This window comes from Ascaphus truei, chromosome 8 (genome assembly GCF_040206685.1).
Source record: "Ascaphus truei isolate aAscTru1 chromosome 8, aAscTru1.hap1, whole genome shotgun sequence".
NCBI classification, from domain to species: domain Eukaryota; kingdom Metazoa; phylum Chordata; class Amphibia; order Anura; family Ascaphidae; genus Ascaphus; species Ascaphus truei.
This window is the reverse complement of record NC_134490.1, coordinates 85,082,023-85,095,528: the sequence shown is the minus strand read 5'-3', so window position 1 is coordinate 85,095,528 and position 13,506 is coordinate 85,082,023. Positions and strand designations below refer to the sequence as shown.

At 42.3% G+C, this 13,506-nt stretch overlaps 1 protein-coding gene across 3 annotated transcripts in view; it reads right to left on the bottom strand.

Moving 5' to 3' along the window:
- ATAD1 (ATPase family AAA domain containing 1) overlaps window positions 1–13,506 on the bottom strand; it is a 28,290-nt gene continuing 14,784 nt past the window's right edge. For all 3 annotated transcript variants that reach the window (XM_075612901.1, XM_075612902.1, XM_075612903.1), the window contains exons 5-10: window positions 11,357–11,557; window positions 10,670–10,776; window positions 9,022–9,111; window positions 5,073–5,123; window positions 4,171–4,304; window positions 1–3,409 (exon numbers count right to left, since the gene is read on the bottom strand). In XM_075612901.1, coding sequence (XP_075469016.1) covers window positions 3,292–3,409; window positions 4,171–4,304; window positions 5,073–5,123; window positions 9,022–9,111; window positions 10,670–10,776; window positions 11,357–11,557 — 701 coding nt within the window. In that variant the 3' untranslated portion in view covers window positions 1–3,291. The remainder of the gene's footprint in view (window positions 3,410–4,170; window positions 4,305–5,072; window positions 5,124–9,021; window positions 9,112–10,669; window positions 10,777–11,356; window positions 11,558–13,506) is intronic.

The following is a 13,506-nucleotide window of genomic DNA, read 5'->3' as shown; positions in this document are numbered from 1 at the left end:
TTAAAATTGAATTGGGACGCAAATTCTTTATTATAAAAATTATATTTCAAATACAATATTTTACAGCCAGTTTGAAAATAATCTCAGTACAGGATAGCAATTTGGAAGACTTATTCTAGTACTTCTCACCCCTCTCCCCACGGACACATAGCCAGCCCACATTTTAATAATAACCAATGAATGAGCATGGAAACATTTCCACTTCTAACTCTGTGATTGGTTGGTTATTCCTAAAAGATAGCCTAGCCGGTGCGTTTCAAGAACAAAGGTTGAGAACATGGACATTCTAACAAAGCAGTCATCTTTTAAATAGCTACTGTATTGCCAACCTAACTCCAATTCCTAATGACGTCTTAAAAGGAGCAAAGGCTCCCTCCCCCCGAACAGAAAGAGATCCCTCTGGTGGGGGTTAGGCGGAACTGCGTTAATTTCACCTCCAGGGATCTCCTGCTTCCCGAAATACTTACCAAATGTCCTGGTCAGGCAGGCCAGTGTGAAGCTGCGAGTGATGATGTCTCGGATTCCTATTTGCCGACGTGTGATGCGGGAGCTTTAAATTCACTATTACGATAACCCCACATAGACCAGCCGGAGCTGCTACCGGCACTTCCCTATTGAGGTAAATATCTCGGGAAGCAAAGGGTCTCCGGAGCTGAAATTAACACAGTTCAGCTCCAACGACCCCCTGATAGATATAGATATATATATATTTTCCCTTTAAAAAGCAAGAAAAGCAGGATTGCTGCTTTAATCCAATGCTAACTGTTTTACTCTAAACCCAATGCATTGTGGTTTTTCTGTAATATTGTATTTTAATTAAAATGTTAGGTTGAAGATTCTGTACTGGACTTCAGTTTGTCAATACTGCAACTATTAGACTTATTACTCATATGAACAGAAAAGATAAATATTAAAGCCGTTAATGAAGTTTAAATGCCACTAACACATACTGGAATAAATTCGTGGATATTTAAAAGGAACAAATACTTCATTTTAGAGATCATAAAATGAAAAGAAAATGCAGTTATGGACACAGCCACATCATTAGCAATAGGTTTCATATATTAGCTAAAAGGTCTATTTGGAACGTAAAGAATGGTACCCTGTAGCATGGGAAATGCCGTGCATGTACTAATATATTAGTGCAGGGAATGGGTGTTAGATTAGAAGCTCGTTGACAAACAAGGTTTAAAAGGACATCATTATGAATGAAGAAAAGTTGACTGATGTACTACATCAGGTCCTCAAGTTAGTCGTGAACTTCGGAAATTACATCGGTATTTTTGTAATACTTCTACCATACATTTATTTGTTCATTTATCCAGCACTTTGTCCATCTGGTTTGCGGTCACCAACTTTATTTGATCCAACAATGCCTATTTTAGCTCTGGTGCACTAGAATTTCTGCAGCTATATCAAACTCTTTGTACTTATCTAGAAATAAGCCATGTTCCATTGTATGGTCCGCTCAGGTGTAGGACAATATAAAGCATAAACAGATTAACATCAATTAATGCACAATACCACAACAGATTTGGAGTTTACAACACAGGGATTTCAGATATTTACTAAACAGTTTGTGTAAATTCATTCCCATTAAAGGGGCAGTCCCTCTAAGGACCAAAGGGAACAGGTAGCTGTAGTATGCTCATTAGGTTACATTTAGGGAATGGATTTGTAAATCACAGAAGTATTTCTTTTTAACATTGAATGCTTTGGAGGATTTTTATGATATTTAGCCAATTGTTTGTAAACCGTTGCATATGTAGGGAGTTTGCTCATGCGGTCCTTTCTTTATTGATGTATTGTTTGGCTGATGGCTGCATAATTCGTTTACAGAGATATTGGGAAATGAACAATAATTACCAGATAACATTTGAATTAAGTAGCCATGAAAAACACAAGAAACAAATAAATGGGGACATTAATCTTTCTAAAATAAGCCAATTACATGGACAAATTGAAAAAAAAAAAAAAAATTACATATATATATGCCCCTTTAAAAAGAGTTGATCAAAAGGATTACAGCTACAACAGTTCATTGAAGAAGTCTAACATGCATCTCCAGTCATTGTGCCAGTGTACAAGAATAGTGCACACTACAACATTACAATGTAAATGGCATAATGTTAATCCCCATTCACCAGGTATAGTACAGTGATTGTACTCGTATGATTAGCATCTTCATAAGCAGTACATTCATGCATGTTTTGCGTAGGCCCCCTGGTGAAATGCACATTCAGGACCACCTGCACAATCATTTCTCCAGTAATCAGTCATTCCACCATACTTATTATTTTATTCATTTTTGGCATGTGATTGGAACGGGGGGGGGGGGGGGGGGGCGGGGGGGGATGGGACCAAACATAATAAATAAAATAGATGCAATTGCATAAAAACAAAAAGGCAAACAAATGAAAAGGAACTCAAATACAGACTCATGAAAAGCCTTTCTGCGTCAGTGGTTAACATGGGCCCATGATTTCTCCATTTTAATTTACACGCGGTGATTACATTCCTTGTGATAACGCATTCATCTGAGCTACAGTGTCATCAATTTCGTTTCTACATACATTAACATCCCATCAAAACGCATACACAGATCCCCAAAACAATATCATTTCCTGACATTTGGGAGGGGGGGGGGGGAGGAAGACACACACACACACACACACACCCCACAGAATAAAAACAGCTTATTATCTAGTGTGATATAGATATATAAATATATATATCAAGATAGAGAGAAACATATATACACACACACTGAGTTATGCATATGCACATGTACAGATAAACTATACATGTATATATTTATATGAGATATACATATATGAATGCGTTTACCCCACTGGGTAATGAAACAATCAGGACAATAAGCACAAGCCCCTTGAATAAGTGTCAGTCAAGCGCACTTTAAGCAGCACTATTCCAGACGACACCTTCCAGCACGACTTAGGAATATGGCTCAATCAAGTACATGGGCTGCAAGGTGTCTTCCAGCGCGGAAGGTGTCTCATGGAGTAGCATTCCTTACCCACTATGGCCATGAATGGCAGTGCTCCTGCAGCTCAGCCCTGTCATAAGGTCTCCATCTCCCTGCCTTTTACAAAGATTTTATTGACAATGGAAACTAATGTTCAATAACTTAGGTTTAAGTTCATAAAAAGTGTTCAACAGAACAAAGTCCCTTTTTCAAAAGGACAAGAATCTCCCCCTTGCCCAGTGTTCCCTGGCTGACTTCTTTCTAGCAACCAGTACAGCTAGGATGTCACGCACTGAAATGACTTGTTAGTCCAAACTAACGTGCATTAAAACACCCGGATTTGTCGCATTCTTTGATTTCTTCATCTTTTCAATGGCCCTCATCATATCCTGTTGTTGTATCGGTCGAATCTCCTCATAAAAACTAGAAGGAACAAAAATTTGGAACAAGGAATTAATCAGGTTCCCCCCCCCCCCCCAAGGCAAAAGCGTGACTACAAATGCACAAGGTATCACTGACGCTACGCAGGATGCACAGACTGAGGTCCAAATATAACACCTGCACGGTCAGATAGGAAGCGCATTGTAACCTCAATAGCAGCAAAGTGATTTATCTTCATTGCTAAAGGAGAGGATGGGCACAGCGCGGGGTAAAGGACGCACAGATGGCTTTAGCCCCAGCTTGATGATGATGATATGAGCATTTCTGTTTCTTTCATATCAGAAAAATATTTAGGAGTGATGGTAATTAACATGTAGCAAGGGGGGAAAAAAACAAACAAAAGGAAATTAGGGATCTAAAACTTCCAGGTTCCAACTTGTAATGTTTCAAAAACATTTCCAAGACAACTTTCAAAAATGATTAAAACTTCTTCATACTGGTCTGATTTTGTTCCAGGCATCAATTACACATACAGTATTACCTTTTCATTTACCTTGGTGTATCTTTAGCATGTAGTTTATCGCACAGAGGAGACATTTAAAACATGGTGCAGAACTTAGCAAATAGCAGCCTGCATCCATCATTTCTTTTTAATACGACACCTACGCACTCGACCCAGCAATAACGAACTGCCCTTCACGTCCAATTGGTTTTTTTCTGTACCAACAGATTGCCACTGCACTTGTACTATGTGTACAATGTCTTCTCATTAGTGCAACTACTGTATGTGAATGTATACACACCTTTCTTCTGAAGTGCTGTTCACACATTCTCTGACGCACAGAAGTGCTGCGTCCCGACACATTTCCTTCAGGTCGCTTCCGGAAAACCCATCAGTTCCTCGAGCAATTTCCAGCAAATCCATATGTTCGTCCACCTTTTCAATGAGAGGGAATAGATTTTGAAGCATGGCTTTTTGCACATTGCAGACGAGACGCAGTCAAGGGAAAACTCTCAACACTGAACTGACGTTTTACTTCTTCGCTTGTTTATTAAGGTTTCAAATGTGGGGTCAAAAGCTTAGTTATGAAGGCACACGAATGTAAATCTATACTGCTTCTCTGTGAAGTGTATTAGTAACACAGGAAACTGCAATAATTCAGGGGATCACGTGAGGGGCATCACACAGAGGCAGGGAAAGTCAGATGTGTTAGCCACATAATGATTTTAAATCACTTCAGACCATATTTGCTCTGTGGTGCAGAACTGTAATGCACCTTTCAGGCCATCCCAGTGAAGCAATCATTTGCTCCATTTCGTAAATCTGTGCATTTATCGCCGATAAAACACACTACTTGACTATTTCACAAATATTTAAATTGCAGCTAAACAGAAAGAAAACACAAATTGGGCAGAGTTAAACCAGTGTCGTCGTCCCCCCCCCCCCCCAGGAGGGGGTAACAATGCATTGCTCCGTATTATGATAAAGTCTCATCGGTTCCTATATCCGGGGGGAGAAGCTGCATCACGTGATCGCTCCAGAAGCGGTCACATGACGCGGAAGTGTCGTAGGTCCGGTGGCCTGAAATGCAGAGCTTTCCAATGACTCGCGAGCAGCAAAAGGGTTAATGCGCATATTTTACAGGCATGGAACCGGGACGTTCGACCCGAGTGACGTCACGGACACAAAAACGACTTTGCTTACATTTTCGTTTTTCAAGATCAGACCAAGGATTGCCTCTCGTTGTCTCATAGCCTGAAAAGAAAAAGAGACATCTTGTTGTACAGATAAAGATTTTTAGGACTCCACCATCACAATTTATTTTGATAATCCTTACTGCAGTGGTACTCAACTCCAGTCCTCTAGCCCCCCACCCCCGCCCCCCCCAAGGTGTCAGGTTTTCAGGATATCCCAGCCTCAGCACAGGTGGCTCAATCAGAGACCCTTCAAGTAGTTGCCCCCCTATTGATGTCAGTGTTACAGGTCTGTAATTCCCCAATTATGATCTTGCTCTTTTTTTAAATATAGGTACCATGCCTGCTTTACGCTAATCTTGTAGTACCGAGCCTGGAAATGGAGTCCTTGAATATTAAATGCATTTGGCTCCTTAAGAACTCTTGGCTGTATGCCATCAGGGATAGGTGCTTTATTTACTTTCATTTTATCAAGCTGTCTAAGCACTTCTTCCTCAGTTAACCAATTGTTCATTAATATAGGACAGCGTTTCCCAAATGGGGTTCCGCGCAGCAGTCCCAGGGGTTCCGCCTACGGAGGGGCCGCCGGCACTCACTGTGCCGCCTGCACTCACTGTGCCGGATTTCCCCCTCAAAAAAGCAGTCTGTCTGTAGCTGCAATTTCTCAGTCAGGCATTAGGTGGCGTTGTGCTGCACAGCTCATGCAGCACCTCGTCTGCTTTGCTGCATGCAGTGTTATAAGGTGTGTGTGAGTGTGAGAGCGAGAGCGAGAGCGTGTGTGAGCGTGTCATTGTGTAAGAGTGGCATGGGCAGGGGGGGGGTGAAAGAGAGACATGGGGGTGTGAGACATATTGGGGGAAGGTGAGAGAGACACTGGAGGGAAGGGAGAGTGAGAGAGACTGGGGAGGGAGAGTGATGGAGACACTGGGGGGAAGAAGTGACACACTGGCTGGACGGAGAGACACTGAGGTGATGGAGAGACACTGGGGGAGGGAGTGAGACACACTGGGGGGAGGTAAGAGAGACTGGAGGGAAGGGAGAAACACACAGGAGGGAAGGGAGAGTGAGAGACATTGGGGGGAGGGAGTGACACACTGGGGGGAGGGAGTGAGAGACACACTGGGGGGAGGGAGTGAGAGACACTGGGGGGAGGGAGTGAGAGACACACTGGGGGGAGGGAGTGAGAGACACACTGGGGGGAGGGAGTGAGAGACACACTGGGGGGAGGGAGCGAAAGACACACTGGGGGGAGGGAGCGAGAGACACACTGGGGGGAGGGAGCGAGAGACACACTGGGGGGAGGGAGCGAGAGACACACTGGGGGGAGGGAGCGGTGGGGGTCTTTCAAAAATGTATTGGGGTGGTGGGGGTCTTTTAAAAATGATGTCAAACCAAATTTTTTTTTGTGCTAATTTTATTTCCCTTTGGCAACTTTTGTTACATTTCTTATACCAGCAGTGTGCAAACTCCTTCCGCTGCGCCCCCCCCTGCCTGCTATCCTCGGTCACGCCTCCCCCTCACCTCTAATGTCGCGTAAAATGACGATGCGGGGTCATGTGACATCACATCACCCACGGGGGTCGTTTGACGTCACGTCTCCATGGCAACGGGCGGCATTTGACACCGCATTGCCATAGAGACGCGTGACTGCAGCCGGGTAAGTAAGTTTACAGAGGCCTCGCACGCTCAGCGCGGGGCTTCTGTAAATTTTGCGCCCCCCAGAAAAGTTTTGCTCCCCCCAGTTTGCGCACCGCTGCTTTATACCATATTTCCTCGATTCTAAGATGCACCTTTTTCACATTTTAACATGTTTGAAATCAAGATGCGTCTTAGAATCGATGTCTTTGAAAAAACACGAGGCTGCAAGGGGCCCTGCTGGAGAATTTCTATAGCTTTACTCGGCAGCAGGGACAGCAAGTCTAGCTAGATCTGTATATACAATTCTTTGTTCAGCACTCCTTCCCTTAAAGTCAAACAGCATGTTTTAATCAATATCTGGTGATACAGTAGTTAGATGAATACTTACTTATTTGGCCACCTTATTAGCCCTTTGAGACTTGGCTAAACATTTCACATGTGATCAAATTTTGGAGTAAAACGCTTAAAATTTTGCGAAGGAACTTTGGCCAGTTTTGCACATCTCAATTCATAACCCGGATCTTTTGCCCCATCACAAAGATTTGTGAATCATTAGTACTTGATATTTTTTTTTTTTTTTTTAGTTTTTCCTCTTTGTATATTCTGTTTTCACCTGGGTTGTAGAGTTTCCTGTTCCTGAAGCACATACACTAACTGCACTGGATTCATCTATGACAGCTTGAGCTGTAGCATTCAGTACATTGACATGTAAAGACAAAGATAGACCTTGTAAGCAAAGGATTGATTCCAGACTCCCTTCTCTAAGGACCTCTAATTTCATGCCTCTTTAAGATATCCGTGCTGGAGCACGAGTGGTGCTTAAATCACTGTATTAATCATATTGTAGTGTTCTCTTTCCGCCCCCCCCCCCGAAAATTGTGATCAAATCAATGGTGCGTCTTACAATCGATGGCACCTTACAATCAAGGAAATACGGCAATTCTGATATGATCCTCTGTCCCTTCTGACTTTAAGAATCTAAATGCCCGCCTCTTCCTTGCCATTTCCTCCCGTTTATTTAGCCACATTGGTAATAAATATAAAAGAAACAAGTTTAAACCAAAGGGTATATATAAACTGATAAGTGCCTTTTCTAACAATGTATTAGACTGCCCATTTAAGTTTTACATTTTTCCCTGAAAAAAACGCATCTTAATGTATTCCTTGTAGATTATTCCTTCAATTTATTAAAATCTGCCTTTCTAAAATGTAAAGTCTTTGTTGAACCAATGTAATATGGTTTTTGATCATTTATTGCAAATGAGATCATGTTATGATCACGGTTTCCCAAATGTTGCCGTTCCTGAGCTGAACCGCGTTCATTTAAATTCCGGGGAACACCTGGCTCCTGAGACACATCCCGGGATCGCCAGCACAGGTACACACTAGTGATTTCAATTCCAAACGTGACGTGGACCAAACGAATGACGCTGCAGCGTAACCAGGGAGATTTCATGCGCCATTTTGCCATTTTATTTCTCCTGGTGGGGACGGTACTAAAGGTTGTAATCCATTATTCTTTGAATACCACTGTCATGGATTATAACTTCTCACTCTCTTGTGAGTTATTTTAGTTGCCAGTTTAAATAATTATTGTCTATGATGCTAATGATATATTTCTTTATCTTGCAGCATCCAATTTTGCAATATCTTGACTTAGGATGTTTTGATATAAATTGTATTTACTTGTAAATGTAACTCTTATTGTTAATAAAACATATATGTAACTGTATAAAGTGATTGTAATCATGCATATATCCATGTCAACTCTGTTCTGATTGGTCGCTCAGGGGGAAAAATCGACCAATCAATGACAGAGATAGGGTCTAAATACCATCTGTATATGCCTAGCAATTATTCCTGAAGAAGTAGATTCACTCTAAGAAACACGTAGGACGGTTGAGGCAACTGCAATCTTACATTATTGTCCCCATGTCACTTGTTGCTCACACTGAGACAGCGCTGGATGGTCGCGTAATAGAGGCGCAATCCAGAGACGTCAGCGGACCCGCGATGGGGCACCGGAGCTAAGGCATCCATTGAGGATGGTAGTGTCCTCTAGCCGGGAGTGTGGGACTTTGTGCTGCGTTTTTCTTCCGCCATAAACCTTCCGTAACCTGAACGCCAAGGAGGCACATCCAACTGAGGTCCCCAGAGTCGTGATCCAGTGACACTCCAACCCAATTCGGCCAGAGCCACAGGACGACGGAAGTTTACATGAGTGGTAACATGTACCCTGAACACGCCCTGCTTTTCTGATCTGTATTCCTGTACGTGCAATTATTACCTTCCACATTAGTTTTAATATATATAATACGTACCGGCTGATTGATATGGAACCGCGTAGGCATTCTTCGCATTATTGCTGTGTCAAGATCCTGGGGACGGTTTGTAGCTCCCATTACGATCACCTAGTTAGGAAAGATTACAAAAATACTTTACTGCCCCTCAATCTATTTGAATGATCAAGTATAAGAGGGATGCACACTATCCAAGATTACATATAAAACCCTTTACAACACCCACGGGTTGCAGTAATCAAAATGACTTATGCCCATCAAAATGATCAACTTCAGTATCAACATGTATTACTGCAGTGAATTTTCTTCCCCCACCCCTCTTCTTCCCCCATACTCGCACCTCATCTCTCTCCCAACCATCACTTTCCTTTAATACCTTATGATGTCCCCAATTCTTTCCGCCCCTCGCGTTCTCCAGCATTCTTGCTTTCCCCTCACCTGTCATCCGACTTCTTCTCTTCATCTGCTTTATGTCTAAACTTTATAGCCAGCGGAGTTGTGTAAAAATAATAGCTAATCTGACTCCTTATCTGCCAGCAGGCTATGTGCATTTTGATCTCACGTGCCAGCTACATAGCCTACCAGGTACAACACCCACTGGCTGACTTACTTGTCAGAGAAATGTTAATAACGCCATAGAATTAACGATTTTTAATAAAAAGAAGAAAAAGTTGAAAAGAACATGCAGGTGCACACTCCTAGGGTCCCCTTCAGCAGGGGATTTCAAAATCCGCCACTCCTAGGCACTTGCCTGTGTCGGCCTCTTACTTCTTTGGAATCCCAGTGTCAAATGACGACGCGACTGTCACCAACGTGACGTTGCACGGTGGCGCGTTGCCATGGAAACGTGACGTCACGTCGACATGGCAATGAGACGCCGTATGAAGCTACATTGGTGACACCGGGCGGCGTTATTCAACCCTGGGATTCCAAACGAGCCGCAGGGCGCGGCAAGGAGGCGACGGACACAGGCAAGTGCCTTCCCATTAGGTCCGATAGGCCAGAGAGCGCAGCAAAAGCATATGGGGGCGGAATTTTTTTGCCACCGTAGGCCCCTTAGTATGCATGCAAAGTTTCAGGTCGCTAGGTTTCCAGGTCTTGGAGCTATGAAACATACACACACGCAACTTGTAATTTGTCATGAGACAATACAAGGGGATTTAGATTATACTGAGCACAATTAAACTCACAAACAAGCCCAGAAGGCCTGGAGAAAAAGCAAAAATTATTTACGTACCAAGCAATGGTAAATAAATATGGTATTTCTTTTTAAGAACCCTTTGCTACATATTTATATACACAATGAGGTGAGATCAGACCCAGCCATATAACAGAATGTATCGGTAGCACTATATAACTTTCAATACACATCAATATAAATGACGTCCATATAAACAGGCACTCGCCGATTGTGGAGAAGTTATTGTAGGATCAATGTTTTGGCCCCGGCCTTAGGCCAAAACAAGATGGGGCGGGGGTGTGAATCATTGATCCTACAATAAATTCCCTCACAAGCGGGGAGTACCCGTTTATATATTGTGTGTGTGAATATATATATACACACACACACACAAAGATATAGTTGCATTTGTTGCACCGTGTAATAGAATATGTGGGCCTTACAAATAGATCACACATAAATATATGATGAACTTAAATAAAGTACAACCTGACAGCTGTAGTCGGTGTCCAGGCCGTCCCAAAGACTCATGAACTGAGCTTTCATCATCGCTGTTGCCTCATGGTCGGAACTTGACCGACTTCGGAGGAAGGAGTCTGAATGGTGGGAAACAAGGAAAAAAAACGGGTTTTGCAAGTCTGCGGAAATAACAGACGTCTAAAAGGAGTATAAGCAGAAGAAACTCAGGAGAGGGTTCAATTGCTAAAATACCAATGTGGAAGCTCTTTGAATATACTGAATATGAGCTTTCAAAACCTCAAGTCTTCTCCATGCATAAACAAACTTGTGTGGTTTTGAATGGTTTACACACATGAAGGGAAGCACAGTATGCTGCAATCCCATCTGCGAAGGACTCTTGTATTGGGGAGATGAATAGGTATCACAATATATGCAAACATCTGCACTACTCTGGGACCAGTACAACTATTATGACTTTCAAACACATTCACTAAAAGTCATGGCAAAGCGGGGAAGGGTACAAACCGAGTGGGATAGACATCGAAATACAAAAATAGGATACATGGGGTAGGCACAGAGGATTAAATTAAGTAGGGTTAAAGATAATGAAAGTTAGAAGCCTAGTGAGCACAAATCACCCTGGTTTTCTGTAATCTATGTACAGTATGCAGCATTCGGTCTGCTGCTGCCCGTGCTAACTGGAGAGGAAGGCTTTACCTATTTCATCAATGAAAATGATGGATGGTTGGAGCTTTACTGCCAAGGAGAAAACAGCAGCGGCGAGTTTCTGGGACTCTCCGTACCACTTGTCGGTCAGAGTGGACGGCTGGAGGTTAATGAACCGACATCCTGCTTCCTTGGCTGTAGCTTTGGCAATCATAGTTTTACCACATCCCGGAGGGCCATAAAGAAGCACTCCTGTAAAATAAACAGTGCACGGTTAGCATGTCATTGCCGCAATCAAGGTCAGGAGACTTCTAAGCAGTGCATTCAATATCTTCTACATAGAAGAGTGGAAAGCAGAATGACATTGCATGCAGCCTACCAAAATGTGCAGCTCCCACTAATCTATTGTAAAATCTATTTGGTAGTGTACGAGATCATCCCCAACTACGTCTATGCTGTTAGGGTTGTACATGTGTGTTAATAACAGCACCTCTGGAGTGGTAAACCAAACAAGAATGACGAGTCTCCGTAAAATGAATCAAAGGTAACACAAAAACAAATGAGTTTTTTTTAAATCAAGTATCATACAAGCAATGCATTGCGGTGTGTTGCATGACTATCTGGCAGTAAAACGGCCATGTTAGCCACACGGTTACTCTTGCTTTACACGTCAGCCACCATCTGACATGGCAAATGGTGATGTAGAAAGCACTCGCATGAAGTAGCGGACCATGGGAAATGAGCCTTTAAAGTTGCTGAAAAATCGTCAGCCGAGTCAGAGTTTCTCTGAGGATTAAATCAATGCAAAATGCGTTTTTGGTTAATATGCTCATTTGCATAATGCTCTAAACTGTCTACATCCGCTTAATGCCTGGGCCCATCTCTAATGTTAAAGACTGCTGTGCATGGCAGGTCTGCTCTGCACTACAAGAATGAAAGACCAAAAACATATTGAACTCATGGGTATTAGGGGAAAAAACTATGCAACTTCAGAAGGAAATAAAAAAAAAACAATTCTGAATATCAAACAAAAATGCTTCTTCATCAGCCCAAAAAGATGTCACTTAAACGTTTTCTTGCTTGATGCCAAAAATGTGTTGTGGCCGTTTGTGGTATAAGGTATGTTTTTGATATTATTTACTGTAAGACAGATGGGCTGCATGTCTAAACAGCATTCTCGTAACTTCCATGTTTGTTGTTTTTACAAATCCTAAAATAGTGGGGTATGAGATGGATATCTTTGCTGCACTCGGTGTAACTAAAAAATCTGCACTAAATGTAAGAAACAAGACTCTTCATACATGATGTTGGGGGCGGGGGGAGGGGGGGGTTTGCCTGAAACTTGGAACGCTTTATTTTTCTGGACTTGCTTCTCAGTTTCTGAAAGTGCGGATACAGGGGAAAAAAATATCAACGTTTTTGTATTCTCAGAATCATTCTTCGTATGAAGAAAAAAAGAAAGAAAAACAACAAAAAAGGGGGGGGGGGGGTCTTCCACGACAAAGTAGCTTTTAAAAATGGTAGTCAGCCTCAACAAATATACAAGATCCAACTTTGTTGAGGTTTTAGTGTTTCGAGAACTGAATAAAAGTATATGAATAAATGTTAAACACAAGCTGGGCTTACTGGCTCATTACTTTCTCAGCGGGGGAGTATTGTTCGGAGAGAATTGGTTTCATTTAACCGTACAAACTGAAGAACAGTTTGAGCTGCAATGTTTCAATGTTGGCTCTATACCACTCACTCCGTGCTACACCTTCCAATCCCACACAGTTAACTCCTCCTGTCCTAGTACCACTGCTTAAGTGCCTTAAAAGTAGTGATACTGTGCTTAATTTCAAGAATATCTTGGCATATTAAACTTCTTGTAAAGGTGCTTTTAAATTAATTTTATGAAAGTTTGTACAATATTTGTGATGTGTAACCCCCCCTCCCTCCCCCCAGACAATTCTTAAACACCTTCTCCTTTAAGAGGAATTTCAAACGTAGGTTTATAAGTGAGAGCAATTATGGTTTGTGCATAACAAGTTGTGGCATTCTGTACCCCTGTAAAATATACTTCTTACTGCACATTGGCATTGTTGCCTCTCAACATGGAGCCCCCTATTCAAATACTGCTACCCAGTGCTGGGAAAAACGTTCGTTTCCATTCAGATGAATGAGGCTAGAATGTTCTAAAGCAGGAAGTAGCAGCTGTACCG